This window comes from Manis pentadactyla, chromosome 2, assembly GCF_030020395.1.
Source record: "Manis pentadactyla isolate mManPen7 chromosome 2, mManPen7.hap1, whole genome shotgun sequence".
Lineage (NCBI taxonomy): Eukaryota > Metazoa > Chordata > Mammalia > Pholidota > Manidae > Manis > Manis pentadactyla.
In genome coordinates this window covers 89,964,794-89,980,933 of record NC_080020.1, presented here as the reverse complement: position 1 = coordinate 89,980,933, position 16,140 = coordinate 89,964,794, and the positions used below count along the sequence as shown (strand labels likewise).

Genomic DNA, 16,140 nt, shown 5'->3' with positions numbered 1-16,140 from the left:
GTGTCCTAAAGTATCAGGAAAACCTAAGAGGTTATTTTTTGTGTCTGGTAATGCTCAAAAATTTTCCATATAAATTAATGGTAATTGTTGCTTCTCTTCATGCCATTCCAGCTTCTGAAAGGCTTCATAGTGACAGTCAACTTGCAGATAGCTGGGGATGGAGGGGACCTGTATAGAGTATACTGCTAGTAATTTCAGATAGGGTGCTTTCCCCTCTGCTTTACAATTCCTTCCGCCCCCTGTATCCTCACAGTTCTTTAGCAACTATGATAGAGCATTAGTGTATGCAGACATCTTAATTCAAATGTGTGACTGAATTTGAGACAAAGAGGTAGCAGAATGGGATGGGAAGGTGTTTTCTGAATTCCCCAGGGGACTTCCCTGGGACGGAGGAGTGCGTGGGAATGCTGCCCTCGCCCTGTAGCACAACTGTGTCCATTCCCTCTGTCTTCAAGTATAACTAGTTGCAGGAAAAGCATAGCTGGGGGCTTTCCAGGTGCTGACTTTCTGGAATAGAGGGGGGCCAAGCCTGCACAGGAGCTGGGTGGAGGCCCAGGGTATCTGCCAGGCAGAAATGGCTCGTGTTGGCTTCATTGTGCTGCCACCCAGGCTCCCTGACACTTGGTCCCTGAGCGCAAGAGAGAGATGTCAGTCATGCTCTGCTGCCCCTTGCCTCTGCTGCAGAGGAATTCCAGTCCGGCTGTGGCAAAGAAAACAGTTTATGGCTCCATGCAGCCTGATCATTTGAGAATTAGTAAAGATGATGTATTATTCTGTTTCAGAACTTTGTTGTTGTTTTAAATGTCATTTTAGGGTTGGGGTGAAAAATAAATAATGGCTACATTCTTGGCATATGGGTATATTTCCAATGTGAGAAACAAGTGTTTAAATGACAGACTTGTCTAAACATGTTTGAACTTTAACTGAGAAATTATCCAAGAAATACTGTGAGATAGACACGTTTGTCCTCTTGCACACCCCCCTTCTTCACCACTTTTTCTTGTGTTTTTCAAGTAAGTTGAATGCATATTGAAGCTTGGGAAAAACCTCAGTAATTTTGATGTGAGCATATAAAGTACATTCTAGATAGGTTAGTATCTGTTATCTTAACCTTTTAGTAGTCAGTCATGTCCAAGTTTAATCTGGTCAGTATCTTGATTTGGCCAAGTGTTGGGTCCTAGTGAAGTAGTTCATAAAGGCGGCAGATGGACACATTAAAGGAATAAAATACTTATTTTGTTACTCTGAAATGATGAAGGCATTGCACACTCCTTAAATGTACCTGTCAGGCTTTTGGATGCTTTTGATGCTGTGAAAGGAGAAAATATATTAAAAAAATAGCTGCAAATGCAACAGGGACTGATGGACAACCTGGTGATGGTAGGAATCGATGCTGTAAACATGTTCCTGTGCTATAATTTATCAAAGCACCTCCACATATTTTACGAAAGGGGCTCAGGAGTGCTCTAATGTTACAAGTGAAGCAATTGATGGCTGATGGTAAACTGCTTCTTATTCACAATCTAGGTCTGTGTTTTGATCCAGAAGGCAGAGAACAGCAAACAGCAACATAAGGGGCCAGAGAGGGCCAGTTGGGTAATGGTGAGATTGTCTGCATTAGAACGCCATCGATAAGTATCAGTACAATGTAGCCAGTAGGTGCTGAGCTGACTCTGCAGCTCTACCAGACCAGGAAGCAATCAATAGAAGACATATTGCTGAAAACTAATATTCTGCTGAATTATGTGTATTGATTCAAGGATTTTGAAAGTGGCCAAAGATAATTTTATGAACAAGGGCATTTGTGTTTCTTGAGCAGAAGACCGAAATAACAGAGGAAATCCCATCTTTAACACAAAACCTTGAAACATGGCTCAGGAAATGTGCAACTTGCGTTGTGTATCCTCAGAGGGACCCCACACCTAAGTTTGCTTAGAGAGGTGGTTATCTTACATAGCCACACGTAGTAAAGAGCTTCATTTGCTCTGGCCGAACCTGTTTTTCATAACTAGTCAGAAGAAACATTAACAGCATAATCTACGAAGAGGCAAGATAGAAATGCTGGCAATGAGTGAAGCATGGTCAGACCTTTGAAGTTGGGGGGCATAAGGCTGGGGGTGGGAAGAACTCTGAGAGTTTGGGAACAGAAGGTTCTGGTTCACCCTGAAAGACAGCTCCCCTGCATTGCCCTCGGACGGTAGAATGCCGGGTGGCTGTGGGTGAATGTCAGTGGGTCTGGGGAGCTGCTGCCCTTGATCATGCCTGGCTGCCTCGTACTCCCTTCAGTTCCTGTCTCCCTGGCTCTCTCCTTTTCCTTTGGAAGTCCCACCTCCCTTGTGGTGAAGTATATTGTTTATGGAGGATAAAGGTGAATGGTGAGAAGCAGCAGCCTCACTGGGTCTCAATTTTCACATCCCTAAAACAAAGGGTGTGAAATGGATAATTTCCAGCTCTGGACCTGAATGATTCCAGGTTCAGTCAAGACTGACTGATCTTTTGAGCATTGCCTGGAAAATGTTGATGAGAACTCTTTTTCAGGTCTAAGAATGTTTAAAGAAAACTAATTCTTGATAAAATACTATTGGGAAATCTTGCTCAATATGTAGTTACTGGCCATTTACCAGATCTTGCTGGGAGCTTCTCATTTCAAGATTTTTCTTTTAAGTTGAAAGCCATTTTTGTCTGCATGATACCTTCACAAATATAGCAAAAATTATAGCATTATTAGAAACTCTTCTTGCATGTGCAATGAAACACTACAGCTAAGTCAGCAACTCCATGCTAAGATGTTTGCAGTTGATCAATTGAAGTGAAGAATATGTGTATTTGTTGTATTCTAACTTTTCTATAGTTGAAAACTTCTAAATATAATATTGAAGGGTAAAAATGGGCAGGTGCACATTCTCTTCCCTTAAGGAAACTAAGATTAAAGGGAATGCTAAGTGACTTTCCCAAGGGTAAATCAAAAGTTAAGAGTAGGAACCTGGAATGGATTCTACTTCCAGTTACCATTCTTGTGCTTTTCTTTTTAGGCCATATCTCTTCCCCAAAGGAAAGACAGAGGTAAGAAGGAGTTTCCTCCAGGTACTTCTTCTGAATAGAATGTCTCTGAGCTTGGCAACACTGTTGTGCATTACACTTAAAAACTACCCGAATGGGCAAAACAGGAATTAGGTACCTGTCAACTTCATAAAGTGGCTAATTGAATGGCATTAGACAGATATTTCACCCATTGAGAAGAAATAGGTGTTTGTAATTCTGAACCTAGGCTTTTTGTTTCTGACAGCTTTAAGCAAAATAAAGTGTTCATGGTAAGCAGTATTCAGTAATGAAGGAAGGAATGTTAGATTCAAATTTGGTAGTTGGAAGGGGAGACAAAATCAGAATGGCACAGTGCACTTGTGCTGTTTTTCCCAGTGGACTGTGTCGTGGAAGGGCATGTGAACAGTGCCAGAGATGGTCTTTCATGATCCTCTTTGTCTAGCAGCCCTGGAAATTTAGGAGAGACTGAATGCTCCCTGTACTTTGAATACTTCCCAGGCCTTTGTGGGTTAAGAGGAAAGATGGGTTTCCAGGGGCAGCTTTACACAGACAGATGGTGGAATTTGGCACCTCTCATCTTCTTGAATCTCAGTGAAGGAGGGTCTCCAGATATTTTTTAGAGTTTTGGGACATTACCTGGCCTAGTAACAAATTATGAAGTCAAAATATCTCTTTATGATTGGCACATACCTCTTTGACGTTAGGGCATCTGAAGACAGCTAAGAGCTGGTTACTTCGTGTGGTCAGCACTGGGCGAGCTCCGTGAGGCTCATCAGCTTCTGTCCTGGTGTCAGACAAGCACTGTCCTCTTGTAGGTCTTTGATAGCCTTTGGTTGCCTCCTTGGTGCCCCATCCAGCACGATGAGTGGCTGATAGGCCAGAGACCAGCACTTCCCATCAGGATCCTTCAAAACATCACCACCTAGAGCGTCCTTGCTGGGACAGACTCTGCAGACTCTGTGTTTCCTGGTAGGGTAACCATTCCTTGAAAAATATTTTCGTAATCTTTATCTCCATGAACTAAGACAATCAAGAGTTTTAAAAGCTGGGAAAAGAAACAAGGTGAAGTGCTCTGATATAATAAATGGTATTTTGTCCAGTAGGTGGCGCATCAGCCAATCTCATTGACAACTGATGAGAACTAAGTATGTTGAAGATTTTTAAAAAGATGTATCCATAATGCATGTGAGTGAAAGGTATTCTGTATGCCCCATGTGCAAGGTGGTTCACTAAGTCAATTGGAACAAAATGGGTGGACTATTTAAAACTAATTCCCTCATTGTGAGAAAACGGTCAGGAAGAACTTCATAAGCTAACATCCGGTTGAAATTAAAATTGTTTATCATGTCACATGGGGATTATTTTCCATAACATTTGGTCTGCGAATCACTGCAAGTACGAGAATGCTGTTAATCTTGATGCCATTTTGAGTTTTAGAAAATAATGTATGGTGGATGTTTTGGTATCTTAGGTTCACATATTTGACTTATGGTCAGAAAATGTTGAGTACTTGAGCTGGAGAAATTCCTTACAGTAACTTTTAGAAAACATTTTAATGGAAAATGTTAGGTGTAACTTCTTGAAGGCATAGACTTCATGTGACTGGAATGCATTATTAGAAATTTGTATTGCATGTGTTGTGAAACACCACAGCTGAATCAGCAACTCCATGCTAAGAGTGTATTAGTTATGGTTTTTATACTTAAGAGATGGTTAAGGATTCTTCTTTAGAAGCATGCAAAGGAAAGCAGCATTTTCATTTCTTAAATACAAGTATCCCTTCTAAAAACCAAGTAGGAAATTGGCAACATATTTCTAAAACAGGCACTTCAGCAGGCAAATAAGGGTTTTTAAAAACCTTGCTTTCCAGTAAAGTTTTAGAATTTCATTATATATTTTCCCCTAAAGAAATTGGTATTTTTCCTACAGCTTAGGTTAAGGAATCTCTGTGTATTGTTTTACAAAACTGAATCAGATTTAATCTATTAATATTTTCTGAAGGTAAAACAGGATATACACATCCTATCGTATCTTGTTTTCTTTAGACGACAGTTAAAGAATACAATTAGTGGGCACCTCACAGATGTCCTTTTTTGCTGTCTCAGAGGAGGTGGTGACAGGCATTCACGGTCATCAGGTGAGGCATGAAATCATCACCAGAGCCCAGGTGGCCTTGGAGAAATCTCAAAAGGAAAAGATGGAGGATCCTGTTTGTTTTTGATAATTGAGTCATGTAATACATTTAGTAAAGCCAAGACAGGCCTTATCCGATTCACTGAGTTTCAGTTTTAGAGGAAGATTGTACCACAAGGTCCTTGTCTTTCCATGATATTGCTAGTCTTTGGTGAAAAGAGATTAAAGTCATATTCCTTTATGGCCACAGGAATCAATCCTTCCTTTCCCTCGCTACTTCCCATCACCTCTCTTCTCCTTTTCTCAAGATTTATAATCACTGATAAGGAAGTAGTAAGGTCTATGTTACTACCCCACTTAGTCTTCCTACGCCCTTTAGACCAGTGGTTGCCCAGCTTCTCGGCACAGTAGAATCTCCTGGGGAGCTTCAAAAAACTATGATGCCAGAGGCCCACCCCAGGATACTGTGATTTAATTGGTCTGGGTGTGACCTTAGTTTTTGGAATTTATAAAGATCTTTATAATAACAATCTTCTAACGTGCATGTGAATCTGGGACCCTCCATTTAACTCGTCATCCAAAATCTCCCTCATTCTCCACACATCCCTCGCAGCCCATCCATCCTTTGTACTTGTACAGTACCAGCAACTTGAGTTGATGTCCTCGTGTCTCTGCTGATCTCTCTGTGTTTTGTTTGTTTATTCATGTGCCTTGGGATCCCATGGCTGTGTTCTGGTGGGACTGAGTTTTTCTTTGTTCCTAACATCCATCATAATGCCTTACTCATAGTAGATGTGTAGTGATTGGTTTTTGAATCAAGAGGATAAAATAAAAAATATAGTAATACAATGATTTAAACAAAGCAATCAATGCGCTTCTGACTCAGGACACTTTTATTGCCCAAGTAGATATTTCTCCTTTACTTTACTTGGAGAGCATAGATTTCCTAATCTCTTTTCTTGAAGCAATGATAACTATATAAAAGTAAAGAGAAATGTATTCTGTTGTGTGTTATTAGCTTGAATCACAAAAGCCAACTTTAGATAAGGGGACAAAGGAAGGCTAAGCCTTTATTCAATAAAGCTCAAGGAAATGAGTGTTAAGTGTTGTCGATTTCTAACAGAGTAATTCTCTATCGCCTTACTGAATATTAATTTATCTAATTGATGATAATCTGGTCAATTTATTGTAGCACTTAAAATGCAAATCAGTTACCATATCAAAATATTCACTGACATGCCTGAGACTTTTTATATTTTACTTTATTTTATTAGGTGATAATGGGAGGCATAATTGTTAATGTTGATTCTGGCAAAATACAATTAGTTTCTGTGAAACACATTGTGCATTAATGATATCATTAAGATTAATGAATATAGATGAATGAGCTAGGATTTCAAACAGAACATAGTGACTTTGTGTAAGTCTGTAAAACTTGAGAGAGATTTCTTTGATTTTTAAGGATAATGTGCTACAGTCCCTGCTGCATTGTTATATAGACCAGAGAGGAACTAAATCTAAGAAACTAAATCAGCTACCAGAGGGATCACAGTTTTTAAACACTTACTGCCATTTTGGTGGGAAGACTGTTGTATATTGATTTCAGTTAAAGCCACTCATTAGTTTTACTTAAAGAACTATTTTAAAGACAGCTTTTAAAGAAAAACAGAAATTTCCATGTCTTGTATGTATAAAAGTGCATGTATATTTTGGTGTTTTTTTTTTTAAGTAAGGGTCATTGTTCATTAGAGATGATTTCATTGAGTTCTTTTATGTTCCAGATGTTCTGCAATAGACATGTATTACACTTAGAATTTTAAAATTTTATTAAGAGAGCTAGATAAGTGTTTATTTTTCCTGACCTAGGAGATGGAGAAAGGAAAAACAGAGGCTGCTCATTGGGTCTCAGGGAAGAGGGTCTCAGGTCATTTAGTCATGGACTAAATGCATAACCTAACCCCAAGAATCATAAGGTATTTTGAAGATTAATGCATGACTTTATGTTCTCATAGTGCAGAGAGAAATTTTACCACTAAAAACCACAAACAAAAAACAGATTTATATATAGTCTGTGCACTTGTATTTTAAACACTGTGTTTTCAACACCCTCTTGCTGACCCAGATATCCCGTGTCATTGGGTGGTGCTTAGCGTTCCTTCTTGGTGAGTATACCTCCTTGGTCTGACCTTCATTTCATGTTTCTGTGTCTCTCTCTCTCTGACTATGTATGCGTGGGTGCCTTCCACTTGTCATTTTCTTTGTGTGTCTATTGGAAAGTTTTGTGGGCAGCCCCTGCCTCTGAACTGCTATTGGAGCGGTGGTAGGATGGATGCTGAATGTGTAATTTGGAAGGTGGTTTCTGTCCGGGCACTGAGACCCAGCCTGAAAATCTGAGTTCTTTTGTTTGCTCTGCCTTTTACTACTTTCATGACCTTGGGCTCTTCTTTTAACCTCATTGCCTCACTTTTCTTGTTGGCAAATTGAACTAGTCTCTTCCCTTTCTACTTCATAAGAAACTGATGAGGATTAATGAGGTAGAGTCTGGAGCACATTTTGTGTTTCTCTGAACAGCACATTTAAGGGAAGCCAGAAGACAGAGTTAATATTGTAGAGAAGTGGGACACGGTGCCTATCATGTGGTGTGATGGAGTCCAGGGAGTCCTGCCTCTCCATCATCCCAAAAGGGGTGTCAGGCAGCAGCCCCCTTTCTGTTCACTTCTGAACTGGATGACATGTTGGGAAGAAAAGCACACCAAATCTGGGATGACTAACAGCATTCGGGGGAGTCTCTGACTTCTGCCTGAAAGAAATCTAGTTGTTTTTTAAGTCATTTTTATATACCTCTCAGACCTGTCTGGCTCCTCAGTATTTATAGAGAAGTCACCGCAAGTGCTTGGCCATGTGTGCCTCGTGAACAAGATCTGAATGCAGTTCCCGATCACAACCTCAGAATCAATCTACCTGATGCCTCAAGGTGGAATAAGGCTGTACACATGACTGTTGGAATTTTTTAAAAGAGTCAGCTTGTACAGGCTTTTCAGATCCATATTGTAATGCAAGTCAATGTAAACATACGATGTACACAGAGTGCTTGATTACTTCATGTATGGATTCCCGTCCTAATTTTATTTAGCATGCTGTCTTTGGTCAATCAGATTTTAAATTTCAAGGTGACTAGCTTGGTTTTTCCCCTTAGGAGACTTTCCAGATATTTTTTCCCACCCTGTGTTTACTTTTTTTTTGTGTGTGTGTGAAGTTTAGCTAGGTAATAGCACAAGCAATACATTTAACCAAGAACATACTTTCTAGTCATTGTGGGATTGGGGGAAAAAGAGTTTACTATGTGTGTAGCCTGAAAGTGCTTTAATAATCTCTGCTTCAGTAGCTATACTTGGACTACAGATCATAGAGTTCAAAATTTCAAAAATTATCTTTCGTCATCTTTTCTCTTTAAGTATACCTTGCACTTTAGGAATGATTTTAAGAATATCTCTCTGCTTCAGAAGCTCATAAAATACTTAGTTGATGGCAGGAGTATTATCACCATAATATCATATGGACATACTTGTTTGTAAAGCTCCTGCAGTTGATAGGCACCCTATAGTGGCATACTGCCAATGTTACTTCATTCATCTGCTGCCATCTTGATCTATATGTTAATATGAAATTATAGGAGTTTGCTAAATATTAGTTCATGGTCCCAGTGTTAGCTGTGTATCATTTAGAGATGAAGGGACATAATTGAAAAAAATATATTGGAGCTATTTCCAAATGTCAGATCTTCATAAATGCTCTCATATGAAAAAAATGAAGTTGTATTAGCCAGTTTTATTAGAAATGCTATATTTTGTTGGATCCGTGTGTTTGCAAAGTAGAGAATATTTTCTTACTGTGATTGATGTGAGGGCATTTATGAGGATAGTCTGCTATATTTCATATGTATATGAGAATGTCATTGTTAAAATGTTCAAAAGAAAATTATGTATGTGATTTATATTTTATTATTTCCTCCTAGGATGTAATTTTTTCAATACCATGATTCCTGTCATATTGTCAGTAGTGATTTGATGGCTAATATGCCAGAAATAATTAGATAAGAAAAGGTGATGCAGACGTTAAGACGACGTAGCTTTTTTGTGAAAAGCCTTAAGTGAAATCATGCATGTTACATTGTAGAAATCACCAATTGCATACATTTAAAAGGTCTTCAGGGTTACAGGCAGGATAGAAAATGGAGCTAAATGCAGGAAACGTGGGATGCAGCAGAGTTCATAGTCCTGTGCTTGCTACTGACACCACCTGCAATTTTTGCTAAATGAAACTTTGGTTTTAGAAAGTCTTCCTCTTTGGATACATCCAGACTTTTGTGTATTGTCAGTGGGAAGGTATTAGAGCCTCTTTTCTTTTGAGTTGGAAAAATTCTTTCTTTTCCTGGAAGGTATCCTGTCCTTTGTTTTAGTCTCCTTCCTCACAGGTTTAAAATTTTTCCTTTGGAAAGAAGAAGACACTTGGAGTATGAACTGCTGTATCTTTACCTTTGTTGACCTTAGAGATTAGAATTTTATTTTTAAATTTCAAATGATGATTTAAAAATAGAGGACAAGATTTATAATTCATAGTTTCTGTGTTTATTACTGAGTATAGTATCTCTTGAGACTTAAAATAGAATGGAATCTATTTCCCAGTGTCTTTTTACTTTTGAACATTAATGACACTGTAGTAAATATCTTGTTCACTTGTATGTTACTTTAAAAGTACTAAATATTTTTAAAGACTAGATGGTAGTAATGTTGGACAGTAATACTGTAACATTACAGTATTATATGAGACAGGTATGAAGATGAGTCAACTACAGCCAAGTATTTATTTACCCTGTTCTCTGGGTTAACATGGGGAGCGTGCAGTGCAGCCCCCATGCCTCAGCCCCTCCCTGGCTTCAGAGCACCCCTCAGTCTGACATGGGAGAGGGCCAGGCGGAGGGACTGCTGAGATGCTGCGCTCACTCCCCAGTCCTCACACGTTCCTGGGCAGGACAAAGGAGGCTTGAAGCCCAGAAGGTAGCTGAGCAGCATGTGCAGCGACGATACTGATCAAGAGTTTGGGGACGAGGCTGGGGTTGGTGGGGAGGGGCCATGGGTGTGTCTGGAGGGAGGGGCCTGGCTGCTCTTATCTCGAGGGCGGAGGGACCAATTTCCCAGAAGATGGCTGCCTTCTCTTCCGCAGCTTCCTGATCCTAAACCCACAGTAATATCTTCATTTTACACAATAGAAACTAAAGCTCAAGGAAGTTAAGGGACTCGCCCTGACCTACCAGGTGTCTGGTGGAGCTGGGCTGCGCCGGCCCTCGGAGCAGGGCACTTTCTTCCCAGGATGCTGGGGAGTCAGCCTTGACTCCGGGAAATGAAGGGAGAGGTCGGGCTTGGGATTTCCCCTTTTCTTCTCGGCCCTGCTCTGAACGGGGCAAGCAGCCGTGCCTGAGTCATTTCATCTGGAAGGAAAGAGTGATTTACGGAGTGCCTTCAGTGGTAAATTCCAGAAAAGGTGTGGAGTACCAGACTAGAGAATTAAGGGCTGCTGGAAAGCCCGGCAGGTTCATGGGGGTGTATCTTGTGCCTGGCACAACAATGGAAGTGGTGCCCTTGGTTTTGTGGAATTCACATGATTACTTTTTGTTAAGTACATATGTATGTATGTTATATTGAGACAATAATTTTGTGGCTAGAAGGGTGAGGAGTTGTTCAGACTGAGAGCTCATAGAGGCCAGGAGACAAGAATGTAGAGGCCATACGCCATACCTTGTCTCTGGCCACCTTCTTCCTCCACCTTTTCTTGCCTCGGCTAGCTCTTCAACTTCCATCCTGAAGCAACTGAGACCCTGCTCTTCTGTCTCAAAGACACATGGATTCCAAATGTTCTTTCTGGTATGTTCTGACCATTGATAGCTTAGAACCCTAAGAGACAATAGGATGGTTAGGAACCCATCCTTGGAAGTCAGTCTGTTAGTGTTTGTATCCTAGTTCTGCCTTTTTCTTGGCTGTATGATCTTAGGAAGTTAGTGGGCCTCTTTGAGTATTAGTTTCCTCATCTGTAAAATGGGAACAATAATAGTATCTAATTCAGAGGGCTATTGTGAGGATTCAATGAGATGACTTGTATAAAGTACTTAGAGCAGTGACTGGCATGTGTATATGATCAATAAATGAGGGCTACTATTAATATTTAGAAGTAAAACATAAAGGAAACTAAAGAGCAAACATTAGAAAGGAATTTAAGTATGAACACTGAAATGTGCATTTTGAACCTATCTCACAGCTGCATTGGCCATTGGCATTCAAGGTTCTCTTTGCCACTTAAACTGACACAGAAGTGTGGTTGTATTCACAATTGTGGGTACTTACGTGCATCTCATGAATGGTCTGTTCTTCCTTTGTAACTTTTTATGACCTTTGCGTTACTTTTTTTTTTAAAAAACAGCACATACATTGGCCACTGGCATTTATCTTCTGAGTGGTAAACGAAATCCATGAATGGATGGAGGGGTTTATCCACCTGACTATACTGACTTACTTCATGAACAAACACAAATAAGACACATGAAACCGTCATTTATTATCTAAAAGTAACGGACAGGATATGTGACTAAAGCATTCTGTGGCTATTTGCCTACCTTGCCAAGGAGTAGTGATCTCAGCCAAGTGTGCACAAGAATAAGGAGGGATCCCCCCGGAGTTGTCGTGGGACCAGTGACTGCCTCCTGAGCACACTGGCATGATGGGGTAATGGTGGTTGTTTCTGACACCCCTGCTCTAGTTGATGGGGAGGAGAAACCTCCCCCTCCACCAGAAAGCATCCTTTCATTCCCCTCAGACTTCGGCTCTTTTGACTTCAGGATAGGTGGTTCAGGAATAAGGAGAGCTGCTGGCAGGGAGTGGACTCGGTTGGTGGAGTGCAGCAGGCAAGGTTAAGTCTGGCAACTTCCCTTCTTTGGTTTTTTAAAAAACACAATGTTCCTCACAGCAGTTCCTCAGTGAACACTGAGTTGCTGAAGAGGGAGTAAAATCAGAAGGTAGGTTTATTTTAGGGTAACCAATATGCAACTACTGAAGAGAGGTGACTTGTTTCTAAATTTGTGTAAAGTATCTGACCATGTAAATCAGGCAGCAAACCTGTATCCTTATGCCAAAGACTTCACTGGGGACAGTGATTACAGAATCTTACCGTATCCCTATGTGAAGGTGTGTGCCAGTGCTCACCCTCTGCCCCTCAGGTTTTTCTCAACTGGGGTTTGGAGTTGTTTTTGTTTCCATGAGTCATTTATTGTAATAATTAACAAAATTTAAGTTTTACTCTTAGTACATTTTGAGTATTTTGAGTATTCGTTGAAGCAAATTATACCTTCAATAGAGTGTGCAGTGGCATATCAATACACATAATTGTAAAAATATCAAGTACCAAGAACTCTCTGGCTTCAGATTACAATCAGTGACTCAACCTGCCAGATTTTATTTGAACACACATGTAAATGCAGTATACACTGAGGTTGATACTTTGTGAATTGACTCACAATATTGTGAACATATTCCATGAAGGTATAAAATTGCAGGAAAAATGAATTTATTAGTGGAAATTAGGCTCCTTCCTAATTATTACCTGTGAATAGTGTCATCATTTGAAGTTTTATTGCATTTTAACACATGGCTTATCTTGATGAGAAAATATATAGCAAAGGGTAAATGTAGCAATTTTCCTTTTACTATTCCCTCTGCTAAGCCATTATTGCTTCGTGTTATTTTTCAGCAGCCTTTCATTTTTGTCCCAAATGTTTTTGCCTCTGGCTGGTTTTATTTCTTTAAAACTATGTATCTCTTCTCAAAGTGATGCATTTTGACAGATAATCGATACTTTTCATACTCGATTTGATGGTGCAATGGTCATAATCCTCATCTTAGACTTAGTTAATGGTTGAATACTAACCTAGATTTTTGTCTCAAAATATTCCTTTGTTAAGAAATACTTTTCCCCCTTAACCAAATTCATTTTTATCACTCCCCCACCCACCACACAGCTCTAGCTGCCAAATGCCTAAGACACAGGAAGTCCACTTATCTAGGAGACATATCGCTGACTTTTTGACAGTGTGTCCTCAAAATGCCTTCTGATAGCACTTCCAACTTGTTTACTTAATTAGTCACAGCAAAGGTACTTCTGAACTCTACTTTTTTTCCCCTCCTGGCAACCTATGATATTTATTTCAAGGGGAAAAGTCTTTTCCCTTCTCTTCCCCTATTGAGAATTTGGTGTCCTCCATTGGATCCCACTTTTTCTAGAAGTTCCTGCACATTGAAGAGCACAGTCCTCAGAGCACAAACGTGTATAAGGACACCGTGCTTGGCTACTGCTTTGAGAAGTTCAGCTGCTTGGGTCATGACTTTTTTTCCCCCTAAGACCAGTTAGGACTTCCTTATGCCTCTGTGGGAAGATAACAGTGACACTCTAAATTGGTAAATATGCTGACCTGCTGCCAAGCCACTTGTCTTAGTCTAAGACAGTACTTCAGATTCAGGGAACTGTTTATGCTCCCCTCTCAGGAGGGCGACTTGAGGGAAATAGGGTAACAACTGCCATGTCTTTTGTTTCCATTGAAGAAAAAGATCTTCCTTTTGCAGGAAAACATTAAGGTACAGGTGGGCTTGTCAAGGATGGGGATCTATTTTCACCAGCTTTGCAGATCGCCCACAGATAGCAAGCTAGTCTCTCCCTTCCTGCCCTTACTCTTTTTCTTTTTCTTTTTTCTTTCTTTTCTTTTCTTTTTTTTTTTTTGTCCTTCAATTTAAACAAAATATATAGTTTAAAAAAATCCTTTGTAAACAACTCTACTAGAATTTCTTGGTATGTTTTAGCTTGAATGATGACCAGTTTCATGCTATTTCTTTGCTTTTAGAGATGACATTACTTTTCCACATATGAAAGAGAATTAAAAACTCTCTGGGATTTTCTTGCTTAGTGGAAGAATATCCTGACACCTTTCTCTGCTGATGCTTATGCTAGTGCTGGCATTTCGTGACAAGGTTTCTTTTTGCATGTCTGGAGATGGATGCAAAGACCGTTTGGGAACATAAAATGCAATCAATTTTCCTCAGTGGTTAGAGTCATTAATCCCTGTGCTATTTTTAATGACATAATCTAATCAATTGATAGCAAGCCTAATAATGTGGGGACATCCAGAAAGAGACCAAAAGCTAGTGGAATAATAGCAGGTGCATGAGAAAGGAACCACTAGACACTTTCTTCCCCACCCCCATATTTGTAAATCACTAGTTACCTGGAGTAGGTAAAATCCGGGAATTACTGATATCTTTTTTTAATTTGCTTGCATTCCTGACTACCTTTATTTCAAGAAAAAGACTTTGTACAATGGGTAGTATGAAGAAAGATGTGGTTCTTAGGCAAATTGCAGATAGCTCTAGGATCCGCCTCTCAGAACCAGACTACTCTCTCAATTTAAATATCTTTAAAAAAGAAATCAATGGGGAATAATTTATTATAAATTGGTAGTATCATATATTGTTACTCCTGTGCCAGGTCAGTAATGAAAACTTAATATTCATCTCTTGGTTGCCTTGAATTGAAATCAGATGAGGATGAGCAGAGTAAACAAGCTGAAACAGACTGTGAAATTGCACATGATGGGAATCTTTTTTTTTTCAGCTGTTTATAGACTATAAATAGGTTAATATTCCAACTAATGATGGCTCTTGGAATTTCTTCTCCCTTTCTATATTTTGGTCAGGTATCCACAAAACTAAGTTATTATCATGAGGGAAATTATGATCTCAAATGTTTGTATCTTTGGGCTAGGAATTGACTGGCAAGGTATTTATGTAAATGAATTAGCTTTCCTGCTGGGAGGTGTAAAGTGTTTCTCCAAGGCTGGAGAGTACCCGCCTGAGCGCTCTGTTCTCAGGCTGCGTGCGTGTGTGTTCTGCTACATTTTTCCTTCGGTGCCATCAGAAAAGATGAGCACCAGGCAGGGTGGTGCTGCTTGGCTGACCAGCTGTGCTCTAGTTTTTCACCCTCCCAATCAGCGGCTGCCTTTTACAGAGGTGTCTGTCCCCCCTGAATTACTTAGCCACTTTGACCTTACAGTTGCTTTAGAAGGGGCTTGACCCAGAGCCACTGCTGAAAGTCATTTACTGGTTTCCCAGAATGGCAGGACTAGAATGTTGAAGAAGAAAGAAGTAGGGATCCCATGAGATTTTCTGTCTTATAGCAAGAGGCTCCTCTGCCTGGATAAATGCATTAGGTGCCTGAGCCCACTTGCTGCGCTCTCCCACAGAGCTGCAAGCATCCGTGATCTCTGAAGTTGCTGGAGTGAATAACTAAGCGGGACCAGCTGACTCCGGGCTCCAATCAGCTAGAGCGTGATGTAAGTGTTTAGCAGCTGCCGGGCTCTGAATTAGCGTGCTGAAGTAGAGGTAGTACAGCATGGCTAGACTGTTGTGAGAGGCTCAGAGAAAGCGGAGGGGGAGATGGATGAGTCCAGCATTCTAAGACGAAGAGGGCTCCAGGTAGGAGATCCTTCCATTCTTGAAATGTAGCATTGTCAGTGGCCTGCCATTGAGGATTTCCAAGTTCCGTTTTCATTCCTTTACTGGGCACAGATATGTGTACAGTTCTTAGTATCCACTTGGCAACACGATCCGCTAAGTCTCTAGTTACAGGGTTTAGTGACACATCCCAGGGCTCAATGAGAAAGGCTCTTTTGTCAAAGACAATAGATGGGACTTTCAGTTTGATACTTTGTTGGTTGTTTGTTTTTCTGCCGGTTGCTCAAGAACAGTTAAAGCGTGGCCGGCAGTGACAGCCGATGAGCCGGTGTGGCATTCTGTCAAGTGGCTGGGAAGTCTGTCGAGGGTAGCAGCAACTCCGCTCAGTTCTGGGAATGCAGGATTCAGTTTTGTGTCC

The 16,140-nt window shown here is 40.3% G+C and overlaps 1 protein-coding gene across 13 annotated transcripts in view; it reads left to right on the top strand.

Moving 5' to 3' along the window:
• The window catches only part of MAST4 (microtubule associated serine/threonine kinase family member 4), a 536,231-nt gene that overhangs the window by 193,974 nt on the left and 326,117 nt on the right, over nt 1-16,140 (top strand). Inside the window, exon 1 of one of the 13 annotated variants that reach the window (XM_057494704.1) lies at nt 13,034-15,743. The exons of 10 other annotated variants lie outside the window; for them this stretch is intronic. In XM_057494704.1, the coding sequence (XP_057350687.1) occupies nt 15,705-15,743 (39 nt within the window). In that variant the 5' untranslated portion in view covers nt 13,034-15,704. Of the gene's footprint in view, nt 1-13,033; nt 15,744-16,140 lie in introns of those variants that run through there. 2 more of the 13 variants (XM_036887946.2, XM_036887948.2) reach the window with 2 other exon arrangements.